Source organism: Hakea prostrata, chromosome 2, assembly GCF_041222555.1.
Source record: "Hakea prostrata isolate BN-2017 chromosome 2, UWA_Hpros_2, whole genome shotgun sequence".
Taxonomy (NCBI): Eukaryota; Viridiplantae; Streptophyta; class Magnoliopsida; order Proteales; family Proteaceae; genus Hakea; species Hakea prostrata.
Window position 1 is genome coordinate 62,081,340 of NC_142601.1, and position 17,943 is coordinate 62,099,282.

The window sequence follows — 17,943 nt, forward strand, 5'->3', positions numbered from 1 at the left end:
GAATGGAAAGGAAGGAGGATAACTCTGTCCTTTTGATTGTAAATATATATTTTCTACAAAACCTGCTGACTAACACGTGGGAAAAGAAGAACCAAAAGGACATGTTCCTCTCGTCCACGTAGGCAGCACGTGCCACCCAGCGAAGCATTTCCCTTAATGGTTGGTTTTTGTTTTCGAAAAAAGGGATTTTTTTTTTTGTTGGAGAAAGTACAATTGAATGTTTTAAAAGCTGGGTTTCCTCCTCTCTCTGATCTGCGCCGCCCAAAGGGGGGAGGGAGGGGGGACTTGTTGTAGTCATTGTCTGGTACGGTGGTGCGTACCACGCAGAAGACGGCAAAATCCAACCCAATCCAACGAGATGTGTTTCCGTCGCTTCCACGAGACATGGCTTCAGCGGCTAAACCACCTGCACGACGAGCTCGCTTGTGCACCAAAACCCAAGAGCAAAGAAGATCAGATGGAACTAAGAGAGCTGGTGGAACGGGTCATCGCTCACTACGAGGATTACTACCAAGTGAAGGCACAGGCGGCGACGTTAGACGCTTATTCGATGTTGTCGACTCCATGGGTGACCAGCCTAGAGAACTCCCTGCACTGGATATCCGGGTGGAGGCCAACCGTGGTTTTCCATCTCATCTACACGGAGTCGAGCTCCAGATTCCAGGCGGAGTTGATGGATATCCTAAGCGGACGCCGCACTGGTGATCTCGGGGATCTCTCCCCGGGTCAACTCGGGGGAGTTAGCAATCTGCAATGCGAGACGGTGGGCGAAGAGAATAAGATCACGAGGGATCTATCGGAGTGGCAAGATAGCGTGTGTGATATGAAGATGATGATGATGATGATGTCTTCGTCTTCGTCTTCGTCTTCGTCGATGGGTGGTGATGAGGACGTGGAAGGGAATAGGATGCAGAGGTTGGCGAAGGTGCTGGAGAAAGCAGATAATCTACGGCTGAAAACCATGCGTAGTGTGGTAGAGCTGTTGACCCCGCAACAAGCCGTGGAGTTCCTGACGGTAACGGCGGAGATGGAGTTTGGCATCAGAGGATGGGGGCTGGAGAAGGATCGAATCCGCGGTACCAGTAGCAGTAGCCGCACGGGCTGTGAAAAGGACACCGAGAAGATCGGCGGTCGATGATGTTGGCGATGTTGAGACTTGAGAGCAGGCACATGCAGCGTTGCAGCGTGATGATCGATCGATCGATGTGTCTGGTAAGTAGTGTTAGTTAGAAGCTGTAGGCGTTTAATCAATTAGTGTCTCTGTGTCTCAAGGTTTTTGCGGTCATCCGATTCGTCTGCCGCACCCGGAGGCGAGTTGAGGGTGGCTGTTTTTTTTTCTCTTTAATTTCTTATGAATCTATTTTCTTCAGGAATTGAAGGAGGACGTTTTTTTTTTTTTTTTTTCAAAAAATACCCGCGTAATATTTATGTGGCATTGTTGGTGCATGATCCTTTCCCTCTTCCAAACCAATAGCTGTTAACTTTGAGATTTGGTTCATCTCTTACCGTCCATGAGTTGGGTAGGGGGGCCCCACGACGATACCTCGATCTTGAGTGGGGGGGCTGGCTGTGGGGACCACGTTCACTGGATACCGGAGAGGTCCGATTGGACACTACAGTGTGACAGTCGGAGCGATCTGTGCAGTAAAGAAATTAGAAATGTAATACGTGGCACTAGGGAGTTCTCCGAAAGCATGCAGGAAAGCCACGCGTAGATACAGAGTGTACACACGTCAATGAATTCTTTATTTTCTTAAAATGGAAAATTTACTATTTACACACACACCACAAACAGAAGAGAACGACGACGTCGACGACACGCACGTATGTCGATGAAGTCTACGTAAACCTTCCCACTAGTTGTTAACTTGTTATAAATTATAATATTGGCTTATCTGGGTGGATATCGAGATTTTATGACACCTCTCTTACCGAGCGAACGAATACCGATAGGCCGATAGATGTGTAGAAAGATCTTAAATTCTCTTTCTTAAAAATATGGAATATCAGGATTGTATGAGTATTAAAGCCTAAAAGTTTACTGGTTTTTTTACATCAGCAACTATTCTATTATCTACTATCGTATCGAGAAAAAACAAGAAGAAGAGAAAGAAGCCCTCCAATCGCATCTTACCTTACATCATCATGGTCAGTCGTACGTAATGGCTGGACTCTGTAATCGTCTCTTTATCGATTTTGGGTGATAATGCATGTGGGCTCGGCTTCAGTTCTACGTACGCAGTCGAGATTTCGACATTGAGACCTGAGAGGTGCCGCAGTGCCGCTGCTGCGCAGAGCAAAGAGAAGGGAAAAAAACAAGCAAACTAGAGGAAATAGAGAAGATAGACATGTTAGGACTGAAGGAAAACAAGCAATAACTAGAGGAGATTGACAAGTTAGTACTGAAGAAAAACAAGCAACTAGAGGAAATAGAGAAGAAGATAGGTAGGACTGGACTTGCTAATCTCCCACCTAGTAGTAGGGCACTGAGTCCAAGAGTTTTTTGTCGTAGAGTCAAGTTTGGCTCCTAGAATAGATTGAATTGCAACCATAGAAATCAGACCTGATCTCAACAAACCAAACGCTCTAGCAAACAACTCCACACAAATAATGTGTTGAGGTATTTGAATCATATCTCAAGTTATTCCCAATTTATGTTTTAATATAGGGCATCGGATTAGTTACCAACGGTGTAGTGGGTTTTTGTGAGAGAGTCCAATTAACTATAGAAATTAATGTTATTCTATAAATTTTAGGTTTAGATATTCAGACTGTAATGTTTTAAGTAATCTTGTGCTTATTCCGTCATGAGATTCCACTGCCATGACAAACACCAAGCTGCAACGACTACTTTGAGAAAGAACCCCGTTGCCGCCAATATCTACGTGTACAGAACCCTCACAGTTAATGGCAACACACTCCCCTTGGAGACGAATCCACCACAGACACCTTCCACTCCTAAACTAATCAAGCAACGAATGAAACCTGGGCTGTTGATGTTTGACCCAAATCGATGAAGCCCAAGAAACCTTCTCACGATAACTCTAATAGACTCCCATGCAGATCGAGGAGCGAAGAAACTACTAGCCTCCGGCATCAAACCATCATGCCAATAGCTAACCAAAAAAAACTTCAGAAACCGATTTTGGGGTTTGTACGTTCGTTTCGAGTTCCTTACCAAAAAAAATTGTACTTTTAAATCTCCTTAAAGTCACCTCTCCAGGTCTACATCGAAGACCAATCACTTATTTCCATAAAAGACCCATTGACTTGACTACTAGTAGAGTTCTTTCGGTTTTTTTTGGTGTGGACTACTACTACTAGTAGACCTGGAGTCCGGATCATCTCCCCTTCGGGGGAGCGCTGAGGCCCATGGTGAAAAGCACTTTTCGAAAAAAATATTTTTTCACCAGTGGGCCTCACTGATTTTTGTGGTCAGGAAGTCATGGGGGAGCACTCTTTGCTTCCCCGATCGGGGATGATCCGAATTCGTAGACATGAGGGTCTTTTTATCCAGCAATTTCCTAATTAGTTGAGACTCATTTATTGAGGCTTTCAATAAAATTTATCCTTCTTTATGAAAAATAAAATAAAATTTATCCTCGAACAACATTTTGATTAATGCTCTTCCTCGCGAGCACAATAAATGCATTTATTAATATAAGCGGGGCTTTGCCCCTAGCCTCGAGGGGATTCAAACTCTGACCCTCCTATGTGAAAGCGTTGGTATTTGCCAACTGAGCCATCCTCGGGGTTATAATAGTTGATCTTATGTCTAATAACAAAATATTAGAATCTCAAGAAATTAGTTCAATTGACAAAGATCAATGCCTCATAATATGAGATCAAGAGTTCGAATCTTTTTAGAATTGAAGATTAAATCCCATAAATATATAATAGTTATATCCTTCCTTTATAAAATCACCTCTAAATAGAACACATATTAATCATTCATTTTACCAAAAAAAAAAAAAACAAAGTATACATTTCTTAGGAAATTTATAATACAGTGTACAAATATAATGTAATAATCGATATCCAAATAGATGATGTGGGATCTACTTTGAATGAGTGCAGCTGGAAAGGACGGATCGAACTTCAATCAATACACAGGACGGTCCTACGACTGTTGGATGGTAGAAAAGTGATCGATATTGAAACCTCGACCACTCATTGCTTCTCTTGGTATAAATTTTGACTGTTCTGCACATTAAATGCGTAATTGAAGCAAAATCCCGAAAGAACAACAAGGCAATCATTTCCCTCACAGGATATTCCAGAACAACAAGCCCAATCATTTCCCTCACAAGATGGGAATTCTTATCTGATTAGACCTATAGATGAGACTTCACATCAACACAAATTTTCCAAGGAAGCTAATCTCTTGATTTTCCTATAGATGAAAGAAACACACACAGTACATTTTTAGAATTTCATTAGAAACAACATCCCTGGCAAACAGCTTTCAATTTGAAGTGTTTGATCATGTTCTTATACTGTATCTTTGTACAAGAATATGATCAAACTCTATAGAAAAATAGATAGGCTTTACCAACTCAAAATTTCTATCTGGGGAAGGTAAATGATTGTATTATTTTGCATTTACAGTGACATGGTAGGATAGAGATGAATTTTCTAATGTGTGGTCGAAATAAAGAACTAATCTGAATGAGTCTTAGCTGGAATGGACGACAAAGGCTAAGTTGGCCAACCACCTCCATAAAAGTGTTGGGAGTTCTTATTATAACTGACCCCATTTTGACTTTACTTTTTACACCGATTGGTGAATTTCAACTTTCTCTTCTTATCTTCTCTCTCGAGCACTAATTCTGTCTCCTTCATCTTTCTCTCTGTGTGTCGCCAGTTTTTAGATTTCGAGAATTCAAGAAGAGTTGCAGAGATCAATCATGGCGACTGAGGAAACCGAATCATCAGAACCCACATGGCAAGAGTTGCTTGGGAGCAACAACTGGGAAGGTTTACTCGACCCTCTAGATCTCAACCTCAGAAAACTTGTCATCAAGTGCGGAGATTTTTGCCAGGCAACCTACGATGCCTTCAACAGCGATCAGAACTCTAAGTATTGCGGCAGCAGTCGCTATGGGAAGACATCTTTCTTTCACAAAGTCTGTTTTCCCTCCGCCTCCGACTATGAAGTTGTAGCTTTTCTCTATGCCACTTCTCGTATCGAGGTACATCATTCCTTCCTCCTTCACTCCCTCTCTCGTGAGGCTTGGGATCGTGAATCCAATTGGATCGGTTACATTGCTGTCACCAACGATGAAGTCAGCCAAGCCACCGGCAGACGTGAAATCTACGTCGCATGGCGTGGAACGATTCGTAATCTTGAATGGATCGATGTCATGGATGCCAAGCGCGCCTCCGTCAAACCTCTGTTAAACCCTAGAAAACAAGAACAACCACCACTCGAGCAAGAACAACCACCACTCGAGCAGAATGATCATCATCATCGTCATCACTGGTTCCACTCTCTGTTCTGCCATCTCAACAGCAACAGCACCGACGAAAACGGTGCTGGCAATAGCAGCAACGATAGCGATGATGATGATGATGAAGACGACGACGAGACAAACCCGAAGGTAATGAAGGGTTGGTTCACCATCTACACCTCCGAAGACCCAAAATCTCCCTTCACGAAAACCAGCGCCAGAACTCAACTCGTCACCAAGATCAAAGAGCTCGTCACTCGCTACAAAGACGAGGAGCTCAGCATAATCTTCGCGGGTCACAGCTTGGGTGCGAGCCTGTCCATCCTCAGTGCCTTCGACCTCGTCGAGAACGGATTGACCAATATCCCCATCGCAGCCGTTGTGTTTGGTTGTCCTCAAGTGGGTAACAAGGCTTTCAAGGACATGCTCAACTCATTCTCAAACCTTAAAATCCTGCATGTCAAGAACAAGATTGATGTGATACCACACTACCCAAGTAAGCTTTTGGGTTACCACTATATTGGCATGGATCTTGAGATTGATACTCGGAAATCCCCAAGCTTGAAGGATTCCAAGAATCCAAGTGACTGGCACAATCTTCAGGCGATGTTGCATGTGGTTGCAGGGTGGAATGGCGAGCAGAGAGAGTTTGAGCTCAAGGTGGAGAGAACTCTTGCCTTGGTTAACAAGTCTTGTGGTTTCCTCAAGGATGAGTGCTTGGTTCCTGAGGCATGGTGGATTGAGAAGAACAAAGGGATGGTGCTGGATGAAAGAGGAGAATGGGTTTTAGCCCATCCAGATGAAGAAGACAAGCCCTTCCCTGAATATTGAAGATTGTAATCACTAGCGTTGTGTGTTCTCTGGCCTTTTTCTTTCCCCCTTAATTCTGGTTGAAATGTGAAAATAGTCTGCTATTGTATTAGTTCTTGGGTTTCTGTCTTTCTTATGGCTGTTTACTTGTTTACAATGATAAAATTATCCAGCTGTGCTGCAATTATGTAAGGTAATTGAGTTGTATCAAAACAATGGGTCTGTATATTATCTTTTACATAACGCATGGTAGCTTCTAATATTAAAAATTCAAGGTTGGGTTCAAACTTCAAAGGTCAAAAACCCTGACTCTTACAGGGGATCGGCCTCTATTCCAAAGTTGAAAAAGAATCAGACTGATTCTTGGATTATGATCGAGAGCAGGAGCAAAATTGAGCAAATAATCATTTGGATTCATTTGTCTGGTTCCGTATTACTGAAACCAGTTCCATTCAGATGCGTATTGCCTACAATTCTAGAAATTAGAAGCAAATAATTTCACAGATCCTTGGCTTTTGAAATTTATAATTGAAAAGTTGCATGTAATTCATGTAAAATTTTGTCCGACAAGTATGCACTCGAGTCCTGAAATTATAGTTTAGCCACTCAATTTGATTACAAGTTGTGTTCTCCATCCATGCCATTTTGATTATCTTTGAGAAGATTTAAACTTTTGAATCCAGAAAAGACAGCAGCTGGGATGCAATTCTTATCAGGGTTTCAGTGCAATTACAAAGATATGAATCTACTGAATCGAATTATTTTTACCCTCAAAATACCATTTTGAGTTTTGTTGCACCGTTTCCCCTCTCTTGTTCTGGTACCATTCATAAGTTAAAACTTCTGCTCATCCAGTGAACTCAGGGTTTGAAAATACCCAAATTTTAAAATTCTGATGGACGGTAGAAGTAGACGTTACATTTCACCTAACCTTCGAAGTAATATATTTTCTGCTCACCTAATCGTTTACCTAACGCAATTCAAACACAACACTGATCAATTAGATTCGAAATCCAATGAGTTAGAACAGCAACCAGTACGCAATCAAAATTCTAGATACCTTTCATCTATTTACTGACCTACTTAACCCCACTTGTAATGTGCTCTTGGTAAATCATGTGCTGAATCCAGTTAAATAACTGCAAAATTAATCAACGAATCAAAGAGCTGCTTCTGACAGAACTGGTCTAGCAAATTCCTCAAAAGAAACTCTTATGGGATACCTATCCATCAAATTTCAGCTGGCCATGGACAAGAACAAAAAAAAGCTTCCATTGGAAGTTCAGGTAGGCTAATCTGTTCCAACCTGGAGGTGATAGGTTCATTAATATTTCAAGTTGGGAAGGACATATAACAGGATTAGGCTTCTTTCTGAAGTTGGTACTGGTCAGAAAAAGGAAGGGTGTCCACAAGTGGACAAGCACAAGAACCTGGCGATCAGTTAGTAATTGTAGCAGGCATGCATTGACCATGTCATACATGATTATGCGTCACCAGAGATGTAAAAATTGATGCAAATGTATGTGCTAGAATGCAATCCAGTGATGTCCTGCATATGGTCTTAGAACCCAATCATAATGCGAGGAAAAAATGGGAAGACAAATCCCAAGTTAAAAAATCACAACCCACTTCCAGCTTACTTCAACATTATCAGGCACAAGCATAACAGCACTCTGATTGTGATCACATGGAAATTTCAGTGTACAAGGGGTCAAACAATCTACAGCTTCCAAAAGTTTATATATAAGAATGTTTACAAGTTAAGATAATCACAGCAGAAGGATCAAGACTCAATTGTGGCTGGTTACAATCCCAGTAACTCATCTCAAGAGTTAACTTTTTCAGATACAATCATCTCAGAGTTAAGTACATGTCAGGTATAAGTTGGGGCTCAGGAATCAGTGTGTGGAACACTGGATCACACTCTTATTGTGGTAGTAGGGAAAAATAGAAAAGAATAAATGATAGATTAATCATCACAACTGGGAAAAGAAACAATGAAAGAAAGGAGGGAACAAACTTGAATACAGAATATCAGGTATGGGTGTACAGGTTAAAAAACACAGGTTATACAACTATTCCTTTTTCGCACAAGAGACCTAGAGAGAGAAAGAGAGAGAGGGAATTGACTCACAAGGCAAGGATGAAACCAGCTAAATCTTAAGTAGCTTCCACAGAGAGAATCTCAAGCTCCGCCCACCAGAGGGGAGATAGTCTAGGGGTTGCTGCATCAGCTGTGATGGAAATCACTTCCTTCAGTTTTTTTGTGATCTCCCTCATTGTTGGCCTCTTCCTTGGATCTGGATGAATACACTCCTGGATTACCTCACAAATAACATCGAGTTCATTTTTCTTGAAGGATTTGAGAGTGTGATCAATCATGTAGCTGATGCACCGCTTGTCATTCAAGTATTCAGCAGCCTAGAAAGTTTATAAACAACTCTTTAGAGATCTCATAGACAACAAAACAAAACTAAAACTAAAAGAAAATAACTGAGCTGAAACATGTTGGAAATTACTGAATAACCATGAGATTAGTTTGAGGTTTACCCAATTCACAAGGGGACCTTCTTCAGAATAAGGAAGCTTCCCTGAAATGATCTCCAGCAATAATACTCCAAAACTGTACACGTTTGTTTCAAGATCGGCAAAGGCTGGAAGTTCAGAGTGTCTCGATCCATCTTGACCAGAGTTTCTTGGTCTAGTTAACTCTGACCAGGAAGTGTGCTCCCCAATCTGAAACAACAAAAAATAATATAAAAGATCACATAAAGAATCAGAAAACATGGAACCCATAAAAGACAACTGAAGATACTTGCAGGATATCTGTAACTAGTACAGTTGGTTTGTTGCATACCTTAGCAGCATAATCATCTGTCAAAAAGACAGCAGAAGACTGCAGATTGGTATGTGCCACTGGTGGGTTCAGCTCATGATGCATGTATTCAAGGCAGTAAGCAATTCCCATAATAACCCTCACCCTGGCATTCCAGTCAAGATGCTCAACCTCTTTAACTGCAGATACAAAAAAAAAAGGTTCCTTCTCAATATCTCAAGCTCTTAATAGACAAGATTAAAACTCTTGGGAAACGGAAACATTAAATAAATGAGATAGATAATGAAAGATTACCATGAAGATGCTCAAATAGGTTTCCATTCGGAGCATATTCAAAAACCAGCATTCTCAGGAAAGGTTCATCTTCCTCACAGTAGCCAAGAAGATTGACAAAGTTTTTGTGGTTCACACGTGACAGCGTATCAATCTACAGAAGGTCAACTCATTAACAAACTAGAAGAGAGCATTAAAAATCAAAGGTGAGAGTTGTGGTGTTGATGATGGTGTTCCATGAAAGGCATCTTTTCAACAACAACTGAAAAACAAACCTTCTTCCTGTATGCCAAATCATATGAATTTGTCCAGTCTTTAGATGAAGTAATTACAGTGGATGCTACAGCAATCTCAACTCCGCTGGACAGTGTTCCCTTGAACAAAGTGCAGTCTGGAAATGTGTCAATGATGTTGCTGAAATCCTCACATGCAGTTTCTAGCTCAGAGCGGTTCAACTTTGGTACCCCTGCATTTAATAATCATATTTCACTTCAACATCTTTCAAGCATAACTAACGTAAGGTAATATAAAAAATATAAAAAAAAAACTATGTAATAAACTTCAAAATCACCTGTAACAAATGCCTTTTGTAACTGGCCACTAAGTCCAGTTCCCCAAGGACCTATGGTTGTCCCTCCTCGCCTTCGACATGCAAAAAGCACGATTGTAGAAAAAATAGCTAAGAATATTCCACCTGGAAGCACAGCATATTTCCATTTGGCTCCAGATGAACCACCAGCTACTGCAGGCTGGTTAGTCGAATTCCTGGAATCTTGGGATGACTTGGGAGGATTAGCAGATGAAGAAGGTACAGATGTAGGAGGTAGTTTCTTCTTTCCATTAGGTACTGCAGGGAAAGCTCCACTGCTTCGTGTAGTTGGAACTGTAACTATCTGTTCTGGGAGAACAGCATCACTTGCAGGGACAGCTGGGAGGTTGCTGGATTCTTCAAGCAGTCTACGGCGTACAAAATTAACCTCTAGTGCATTTTGTACTATGAGTTGTTCTGATAAAGCTGCAAATGACAGAATAAACTTTCACTTCAAATTTGAATATACAAATCTATGTTTTCAGTCACAAGTATAAAAAGACACTTTACACTTACACGGTGAAGTTTTACAACATTCCTCTCCATGATCATACGAAGAATCATTTCCAAACTTGAAACTTGATGGCCCCAAAAGAGTTATAAAATAATTAAAATTTAAAAAAAAATTTTAAAAAAAATCTTTAGTTGAAACATAAGATGCAACTTCCTGCCTTATAATTTACAACCCATAGAAAAAGAAGAAGATAAAGTATACATACAATGGGGTTGCACGGAGGAGAAGTAGAATTTTCATTTGAAGTTTGATCATGAAAGAATCTGCCTCCTTCAGGTTTTTCAGATTGCCCTGCCAGACACTTCCAACGCATGACCAATTAGCACATTTAGAATACTTGACGGATGATAATTTAGATGGAGAAAAATTATGAACAAAAAAGATAAAGCTACGGAATTAAAGGATGGAAAACATTCATAAGAATCTATGGTAAATGTCTCTACTTTGTAGCAGAGAGAGCTAAAATATCAGTATATTCTTGGTAAACTATGGTTCCAGATTATGAGGGGTAAATACAAACAACACTTTGGATAAGTAGGCTGATCTTGTCAGTTGTGAATAGGCAAGGGGAAATCATGGTACAGGTTTCTAGATCTGGACGATTTTGTAAAAAAACTTGGATGTGGCAATTTTCCTGTAGGGCTGTGACATAGACCATCAGCACGTGTAAGATGAGTGCACAGCCTATGCCTTTCAGAGTATTTCTTACAAATCTCTTTGGGTTGGAGGGGGAGGGGATGAAATAGAAAATTATTAAGACAGGAAAACCAAATTACAACAGAAAACCAAGAGGAAAAGCAATGGGAGAAAACCTACACAACTAAAGCAAAAAACAATCAAAATAAAGGGGATACATCAAAACTAGGGACTGGAGCAACAAAAGGGAGATCCCAAGAACAAGAAGATGTTGATTCCAGTGTGTGGCATGACACAGAGTGATGGATGCCAAGATCTGCTCAACATTACGGGATGATGATGTTCTCTTGTTTCTTTCTTGACATGCATAAGAAATCAATGCATCTAAGGGCTAACATACCATGTGCGTCACATTTTGTTTTGCCCCCAAAGTTTTTCAAGATCTCTAAATAAACTCCTTACTTTTCAATGGCCAAAAATGTTTATTTGAATAACATCTTTAGGAGCCTCTTTCTTATTGAACTACCATTTTCCATGTAACGATATAGGGACCAAAGTTATCCATATCTTGCAGAGAAAATGAACTCAATAAAACTAAATCACGTGGAAATTGCCAAACACACATGGAGCCATAACTGGGAAATGAACTCTCATGTAAAGTGAAGGAAGGTTAATCATGAGAAGACATGTATCTCCATCTTGCAAGAAGAGATAGCTATCAAAAGAAAAGAAGCCAAATGTTGCACAGATGGGGGGAAATCATACCCACCATCCTCTACTTAAATTCAGATGCTCAATAGATGCAGTCAGTTGGGGGATTTATTTTATTTTATTTTTTCTTTCTTTGTGGGTGTAGGGGTGGGGGGAAGGGAAGGGAACTACTCAAGTAGAAAAACCAGTGAACCAGTACAATATTCTCATTTTTGGAAAATAATTATTTGATGTATAGCAGACATGAATATGCCCCTGCTTATACCATGTTGTGCTGTACGATGGACAATTTAACTCCTATATTTTAGAGGTGCTATGTTGTCTCTTGGTATTTTAGCTCCACTTAATCTAGTGAGAAGAACCCCAAATTAAGTTTTCTGCTCAGGGCTATAAGAGAGTGCCTAGCCAATAGAATTGTTCAGAGTATATGATGGGACAAAAGTTGCTACATGGAGAGGCCAGCTAAGAATGTCAGTCCTCAGAATCAACTATAGGAGTTCCATAAACCTATACACAGTGCAAATTGGTCCGGATAGAAAATCGGAAAAGCCATAAGGCCATATTACTTTATTCACCAGCCACTGATCAACTCTGCTTCATATTTAACAAGGAATGATAAATTTAACCTCAATCTTCCTTCTTCTGGGTTGTTAACAAGGAATTATATTTATCCAATAGAAGTGTAGTATATGTGTAAAACACTAATAGGACTTCTTACCAACAAAACAACCTAGAATTGTCATAGTTTTGGAAGTATGAAGCATTTACTCCTTCATGAGATAAAGTAAGCAATACACAGCCATTTGACATAGAATACATTTCGGCTGTGCTTGGTGTGCATTCAAGGTTTGATAGTGCAGTCTGATATAACGAAAAATTAGATAAATACCAACATCTCAAATGCATTATTGACCTAGAATCCAATCCAAGAAGTCATAACAAATGGAGCTTTGAAGATGTACAAACCACCATATAAGAAGGGCAACTCCAATTTATGACATGGCTATGAATAGGCAAGCATGAATCTAAAAGGTTGGCAGTGTCAAAGCAACTTAAGAATAGAAAATAATTTCTTACTGATGTCCACATTTTCTATTCAAGCAGTGAATTCCAGGAAGCACACCAGCGCTAAGATTCTGATCAAATTGTAGTTCAAAGAGAAACTTGAGCTTCCCTACTGCAGGAGGAAGGCTTCCTTGAAATTTATTATCACACAGAAGCCTAGGATACAAAACAGATTATAGTAAGGTAAATAGGCATACACAAGCCAAATACATTTAATAGAGGTTGAACTCTAGCAAATGAACTCACAAGCGCTTCAGTGAAAGCATTCCACCTATTGCCTCTGGTATCTTTCCACTTAGGTTATTATCTCTCAAGTCCAATAGCTCCAGCATTGTAAGCCGCCCAATCTCTTCAGGAATCACACCTGAGATGTGGTTCTTGTAAAGGATTCTGCAAAAGGAAGGGGGTGGGGAGTGAAGAAAAAATAGGAAAAAGTAAGCAAGATCTGAAAACACTAATAAAGAAAAGAGTAGACAACTGACCAAAGCACCTCACCCTAAGCACACCGTTCACAAGGACAAAAAGTATAAATATTCAGCATCTTAGTTGCTACAAGATTTGAAAGCCTACTGGGATAATAATTTCCATAAATTACCGAAGACCTTCAAAGGTTTAACGTAATATAGAATAACTCCTGCGAGATGCAGTTTCATAAGTTTTAAGGAATAACTGCATGCTTTGTTCTGCTTTGAATTGGCATTCTTGGGCTAATTTCTCCAAAGTTACACTTCTATTGATGCTATTATAGGATAAAGTAGTATAAATGGCGGCCACCATTTCTGATTCTCCACATCCTGATCGTGACAGTTGTAGAATTGACTGTCCCAAATGTCACTCATGGTTTCACTTTTGTTTCACTGTAATTGGGTAAAAAAACTGCTTTTGGTGCCAAAATTTAGGCATTCCTCTTTATGAATACAGGATAAATGTGGAGGTTCTCTATTGATACCACAAGAAAGATCACTGTAACTCTGCAAGAAAGTGAAAACAGAACCAAGGAAATCCATATTCCCAAGGGATCTCAATCACTAACAGGAGCCACACTAAGTCAAAAAATCAGGCAATGGATACATGGCTCCACCATATATTTGTATTGTTTTACCACTTCACTCTACTAAGAAATATAACACCCATTAGTTTATAAGCTATCATGCATTTTTCATTACTTAAACCAAGTCCTTTCTGGACTTCCCTGTATCAAAGCCATCAGACCACATGGCTCCACCACAATAAATATATGTTCTTCCACTCCACTCCAGTACAAATAATAAATCTATCAGGTTGTATGCCATCATGCACTTTCTCACTACTTAACCAAACCCTTTCTGCCCTCCCCTTTATCCTTCCACCACTAGTTTGCTCCACAACATTCATTCTCACTGTTTCAGCAGCCCAATTGATACTAAATATTGCATTGCTAGTAAAACAGAAATGCAACTCGATTACCAAGAATTTGAGGATCAAACCACCCCAGGACATAGCCCACTCAAGTAACAGAGGTTAGAAAACCAGTAAAAATGTACAGTAACACATTTAAATTGAATGGCAAAACAGAGAGGTACATAGATTTCTTTCTTATCTTCTAGTAATTTGCTTACAAAAAACATACTCAGAGAGTGATTCTGTCAATTGGTGTGACTGATAATTTTTGCTATACAGCATAACATCTAAATTGGGGAGCGGCTGGGCATGCCATCAAGGAGGCAAGTATACGTTATCCTCTATCCTCCCCCTTTGAGAAAGTCCCCCTTGGTAAAAGCTGTCAAGCTGATATTAACAACTCTCTTTTCTAGAGCTACATATATGTTTTATCCATTTACACAGTGTTTGCAACCAAAATTTAGCAAGACAGCAAACACCTTATCCATAGTATTTTGGCAAAATGGAGAAAGGAAGTATGTACCAAGGAAAAAGGCATTGCTAAAGTATTTTTCTTACAGAGATCTTAAGTGACTAAGATTTCCAAGTTCAGGAGCCAGAGTTCCTCCCAAAGAAAGCTCTTTCAGATCCCTACAGACATATAAATAAGAATGCAGCATAAAAAATAATAATCCATCGGACTAATAAAAATGACTCTGCTAATTTCCGGGAAATAAGACAAAATGGTCTAGCAATCTAAGCTTTCAAAGGAAGTTCATGTCTCCTCACTTTGTTAAAATAACTTCATCAAGTTGAGACAAATTAGGCCTAATCATTTCAGAGACTTACAGCATTTGCACTTTACCATCCACACAGTGAATGCCGAACCACATACATGGGTTATTGTCATTGGGGTTCCAGTTTGTAAAGGCCCCAAAAGGATCACTGTCCACTTTTGCCCGAAATTGTAACAAAGCCAGTCCTGCATTTACCCCAAAATGACCATATAAATACCAAATCCCTGAAACAATTAAACGAGAAAAGAACAGAGATAACAGAAAACATAAGGGAAGTAATTAAAAGGATAAGCACCTTCAGTATTAAGCGACTGACACGAATAGATTTTCAGAAGCAGCATCAAGCCCATGAAATATGACACCCCATTGAGATGGAATCCTGGAGGTCTCCACCCGACCTCCATTTCTTTTTAGACCAATTGCTCTGACAATGCTGGTAGTAAGGATTGCCGCCCGAACCTGCCAAGAAGATCAAAGTCGCCAGGTTTTTGATACAATAATCCACCTTCCCTTTATCACGTTGACCTTCAGTCGATGAGGGTAGAATGACAAGTCCAATGAACCACAAGCATATGCATTCACGTATGAAAGAATCGGTTCTTCTTTTCTTCTTCTTCTTCTCTCTCTTTTTTTTTTTTTTTTTTTTTTTGGGGGGGGACACTTTTTGGGAAATAAACCTATCAAACAGCAGTATACAAACAATGCAGAAACTGAAATCTTCAAACGTAGGAAACGCGGTGTGCTATATGTTGATTTGGGTCCCTCATATTTACGGATTCAAATTTGCGTTACAAGCCTATTTTGTTTGAGGAACCCGAAGAGCATGTTTCAATGTATTACGTCCTCCTCAACCAGAACCTCAATGAAACCATCAAAGCTGCAACATTTGAACCGAAAATAAAATTAAAGGAAAAAAAAATTGCCAGAATTGAAACCCAATAAAGGTATCAGAAAAAGAGATTCTATTGAAAGACAAAACAAGGAATGCCCTCAATTGCAAGCAATCCAAATAAAAAGCTATGAGCGAGAATGGATCTTACCAGTTGAGAGATACAAGAAAGGTAAGAGAATAATAAAAACTTCTTGATGCATTTCATATATTTTTTCTGTCAAAATCTGAAAAGATGATGGAATGGATCATAAGACACAGAGAAAATTCTCTGCTGAAAAAGCAAAGCGATTGTTGGGACAGTGACGGAGATTGAAACAGAAGAGATGCCGGTTTGGCTCCCTCTCTTTCTGTCTCTGTCTCTCTCTGTGTTTTTCTTTTTTGTTTTTTGTTTTTTGTTTTTTTTTTTCTTCTTTCTCTTTCTTTCTTTTTTCCAGTTCCAGTTCCAACCCCCGTCATGCTCCAAGTCCAAGCACAAACGGTACCTTTTTTTAAAAAAATAATTTTTTATTTAATATTTTTAATCTAATGGCAAATGGTCCCACACACTCTCTCTCGCTGTCCTCTTTTTTAACACTTTCCTGTGTAAGTTGGGAGGTTAAGGGACCCACGTTTGCTGTCGGAGTTCCGGCGAATTAACTGTAACCGCCGGCGAGGTTTTCATTCCCGCGTTTTCTAGTGGTGGAGAAGGGCCCCACCTCCTATGTGTTCGGACGCGCTAATATCCATTCGCTTGCTCTTCCTGTTGACCGTATGCACTTAAAAGGTACGTGCCTCCCATTTCTAATCCTAATAATACAACATATACGAGCAAGTGTCGTAGCACAGAAATGCATCCTACCTCACATTTTCACCGAATGTTTCGAACGACTGAGATTTAATGAAATCCACATAGCAGCCATCCAACCGTGGATACACAAGCACTATCATATCAGCAGCAAAATTCTCCTTGAGATGCTTATTTTCTTTTAAATTAAGGAATAGCAAAAACCATACTCTCACATCTCCTGAAGGTTCAAGAGTTTCTTGGATTCCTGTGATCACCTAGCGAAACAATGTTGTTACTTCTTGTTCTTTTATGTATGAAAACGTAAATCTAACTTTTTCTTTTTTTGGTAAGAAAAACTCCATTAAAAAGCAAAGCCACGGGTACATCCTAGTTCCATAACATTAAAAAACAAAGCCAACAAATATGACAAGGAGTGTGGGTGAATAAGAAAACCTCCTAAGTAGAAGCACTCTCCTTTGCCAAAGCATCCGCCACCATATTGGCTTCCTTGTGAATCTAACGTTTGATATTGTATGAGTTTTTTTTTTTTTTTTGTCCATTTTATTTTTTCCACCCAATTCATAAAACATCATCTTCGACTTCTAGTTAGGGGTCAAAGTAGAAAACTCATTTTAATAAGTTGATTGGCAAAATTTCATGTTTGAGAATGTTGGATGAGTGAAATAATAAGGTGAATCAATAATGTGAACCAATTCATTTTTAATCCTTCCCTTTTTCTTTTTTTTTTTTTGGGTGCAATTCTCCTCTTTCTCTTAAGGTATTAAACAAAATACTCTTTTTTTTTTCTCTCTTTTTTTAGTAGAAAACGAAATACTCTTCTCTCTTCAACAAATATATATTTTTTTTAGATAAGATTGAATTATTATAATTCTAGTGGTATATAAAATGTAAATCTAAGTGGATAGCATGTATATCCATCTGTGGCATTACTGTCTAGCATGTAGCATGTCAATATAAGTGGGGAACATGTATATCCTTTTCCGAAAAATGTATAATGGAATTTTTATGTATATTATTATAATTATTTTAGTGCCATATGGCCTAGAAAGTAGTTGCTGTAGTCTTAACTTTTTTTTTTAGTATATTTGATAATTTTTCCATTTCAAAAGATCAATTCTTGTGTAAAAGCCGTTTTTACATATTTTTATGTGACACCATACTTTATTTGTAAAAAAGTGTTATGTAACTTGATTTGAAAATATTTACAACAAAAGAAATATAAAT

The 17,943-nt window shown here is 39.3% G+C and overlaps 2 protein-coding genes and 1 pseudogene across 2 annotated transcripts; 2 read left to right on the plus strand and 1 right to left on the minus strand.

The window, feature by feature from the left end:
- Nucleotides 1-146: 146 nt before the first annotated feature.
- LOC149025474 (protein DOG1-like 4) lies at nt 147-1,173 on the plus strand. The gene has a single exon (XM_089145693.1). It carries the CDS (start codon nt 359-361, stop codon nt 1,136-1,138), a length of 780 nt encoding a protein of 259 aa, XP_089001819.1. The 5' UTR covers nt 147-358; the 3' UTR covers nt 1,139-1,173.
- Nucleotides 1,174-4,769: 3,596 nt separating this feature from the next.
- On the plus strand, nt 4,770-6,556 carry LOC149025475 (phospholipase A1-IIdelta pseudogene; annotated as a pseudogene).
- A 1,338-nt stretch (nt 6,557-7,894) lies between these two features.
- On the minus strand, nt 7,895-16,365 carry LOC149025476 (protein MALE DISCOVERER 2-like). The gene is made up of 14 exons (XM_089145695.1): nt 16,081-16,365; nt 15,336-15,917; nt 15,093-15,225; nt 14,823-14,894; nt 13,131-13,274; nt 12,897-13,040; nt 10,678-10,773; nt 10,475-10,536; nt 9,941-10,384; nt 9,645-9,835; nt 9,391-9,523; nt 9,118-9,275; nt 8,811-8,996; nt 7,895-8,681 (listed from the first exon to the last, which is right to left on the minus strand). Exons 2-14 carry the CDS (start codon nt 15,442-15,444, stop codon nt 8,421-8,423), a joined length of 2,133 nt encoding a protein of 710 aa, XP_089001821.1. The 5' UTR covers nt 15,445-15,917; nt 16,081-16,365; the 3' UTR covers nt 7,895-8,420.
- Nucleotides 16,366-17,943: the final 1,578 nt, after the last annotated feature.